Here is a 2,372-nt window from a genome sequence, read left to right as displayed (position 1 = left end):
CGAGGGTGCAGGCCATTTTCTCGCACGCTGCCGGAGATAACAGCACCCTCCTGAGCTTCAAGGAGGGGGACCTCATCACGCTGCTGGTTCCAGAGGCCAGGGATGGCTGGCATTACGGGGAGAGCGAGAAAACAAAAATGTGAGTGCCACGGCCATCCCCGGGAACCGCCGCGCCCCGGCGCAGCCTCGTCTGCATCCCCCAAAAATAACCGTGGGTTTGGCTTCACCCCCTGCCTTTGCCTTTCAGGAGGGGCTGGTTTCCTTTCTCCTACACACGGGTTCGACAGCGATGGCAGCGAGCGGGTCCATGCCAGGTAGGAGCATCGCGTGGGGGCCGTGCAGGGTGCGCCCCTCCCAGTGCAGGCTTGTGGGCTCGGGGTGGGAATATTTTGCTCCCTCCCCCTGGACACGATGCTGGAATAACTCCCAGCACAGGCACAGGGAAGCTGCCTTGGGGGGTTTTTGACTGTGGGGTCCCCCATGGTGCATGGGCATCCTGGGGGTCTCATCCTGGGGTGGGCTGGTGCTGACCCTCTGCTCTGGGTCCCCCCCACCCAGCCTGCAGCAAGGGAAGAGCAGCAGCACCGGGAACCTGCTGGACAAGGACGACATCGCCATCCCGCCACCCGACTATGTTGGCCTCGCAAGCCTTCCCGGCACAGGGCAGCAACACCTTCAAGCAGAGGCCGTACAGTGTGGCCGTGCCTGCCTTCTCCCAGGTGAGCCCGCGGGGGTGCTCCCGCGCCGGGGGGGACTTTCTACAAACGGGAGATGCTTCAGCAAAGCCTGGGCGTTAGTCCTGGCTGGAGCCGGGCACGCGGTGACCTGGGTGTCGGCAGCATCCCGGGTATCTGAAGCGTCCCCATCCCAGCCGTGGCTTTAAAGCAAAGGATGGGATGTGCAAAAGTGTGTTGTCGGTCCGGGTGGAGGAGGGCTGCTCTCCAACCTGTGTTCGTTGTTTGTAGGACTACCTAATGCCCTACGGTTGTGCAGTTAAAGACTATTCCAGTGGCCTCTGCCAACCGCCCTCCGCTCACTACAAGCCTTACACTAGGTCGACAGCTGTAAGTCCGAACGCACGCAAGGTGCACGCAAGGTTTCCCTTGGGATTTACGGGCTGGTTTTGCCTGGTGACCCGTGTGCCTTGCCTGGGATCCCATCTCCTGCTGAGCATCTCACCTGAGGGAGAAGGGCCAGGGATGCTGGGAGAGATGGGGAGGACCGGCTGGTTTGGCTCGCCTGGGCAGAACGGGCAAGGCACCGGGAGCGAATGGCACAAATCGGCACTGTAAACCCCCAGAGGACAACGCTTGCCGACTCCATGGGAGCCTCCCACCAGAAACAAGCCGTTCACAGGCAGCTGGAAGCGTTTTCTCGGGCACGTGCCGGGTCAAGGCAGGGATGGTCCCGTGGGAGCGCTGGAGTGAGCGTGTGGGGCTGGGGCAGACCCCGGCCAGGGCTCCAGCAGTTCTCCAAAGTGAGCTCAGGGCTTCTCGGATAACACGCTGGGGAGGATGGATGTGTGGGAGAGGATCCGCTTAACCCAGGAGCCGCTCCCTGGGGGGCTTCCCCGCCTGGGTCTCTGATCCCTGGTGCGTGACCAGCTCAGAGACCAGTGTCTCCCAGTCTTTCCTGGAGCCATCCTGTGTTTGCCATGGAGAGCAGAGCTGCTCCGTGGCTGTATCCCAGGGCAGGTCCTCACGCAGGGAGTGACATCCTCGAGGGACAGCCCGGTCCCTGTCTCCTCCTTGGCAAAGGCCATTCGGTACCGGCTGCAGGAGAAAATGGTCCAAAACCCTGTGGGTTTCTGGTGGGAGTTATACAGACAAACACCTCTCTCCACAGAACATTTCACTGGTGTCTCTCAGACGTGTCCGATCCCTTTTCAAGTGTCTCACAAGGTGCTGGAGCTCCGTCCCGCAGACCGGGGCTGTCCCGGCTGTTCTGTCCCAGAATAAAGTCCTGCTCCGAAGAGAGCGGTGCAGCTTTACTCTCTGCTGTCTGAATCCCATTTAAACATCTCCATATCTCCCTTTCCAAATGCATTGGCTCCATCCCCGGGTCCCGATGCACTTTGGTCTGTTCGTATGACCGGCCGGTGGCACCTGCACGGGCTCAGCCCACGTCCCCCCGCTCACCGTCCTTCCTCCCTCCTCTCTGCAGGGTCTCGATGACTACGGGTCGAGGTCCGTCAGCAGGTAAGACTTTGCCTTCCCGTCGCGTTACCTGAAACTGAACCGTTGGGGTGGGCTGGGGAGCGCAGCTGCGGTGCCGTGTCCCCATGGTGTCCCTGTGGCATGGCTGGGACGGGGCTGCGTGCGGTGGGGGTCTCGTCTGTGAGCACAGAGGGACCCAGCATCTCCTGAGGTCCT

At 61.6% G+C, this 2,372-nt stretch overlaps 1 protein-coding gene across 1 annotated transcript in view; it reads left to right on the top strand.

Annotated features, from left to right (window-relative positions):
- The window catches only part of BAIAP2 (BAI1-associated protein 2), a gene marked incomplete at its 5' end in the record, with an annotated part of 5,202 nt that extends 3,000 nt beyond the window's left edge, over positions 1-2,202 (top strand). Inside the window, 6 exon segments of the mRNA XM_010087386.1 lie at positions 5-139; positions 248-280; positions 282-314; positions 559-633; positions 635-719; positions 2,164-2,202. Of these exon segments, the coding sequence (XP_010085688.1) occupies positions 5-139; positions 248-280; positions 282-314; positions 559-633; positions 635-719; positions 2,164-2,202 (400 nt within the window).
- Positions 2,203-2,372: the final 170 nt, after the last annotated feature.

This window comes from Pterocles gutturalis, unplaced genomic scaffold, assembly GCF_000699245.1.
Source record: "Pterocles gutturalis isolate BGI_N339 unplaced genomic scaffold, ASM69924v1 scaffold9271, whole genome shotgun sequence".
In the NCBI taxonomy this organism is placed as follows: Eukaryota; Metazoa; Chordata; class Aves; order Pterocliformes; family Pteroclidae; genus Pterocles; species Pterocles gutturalis.
This window is presented reverse-complemented; position numbering and strand designations above follow the sequence as displayed.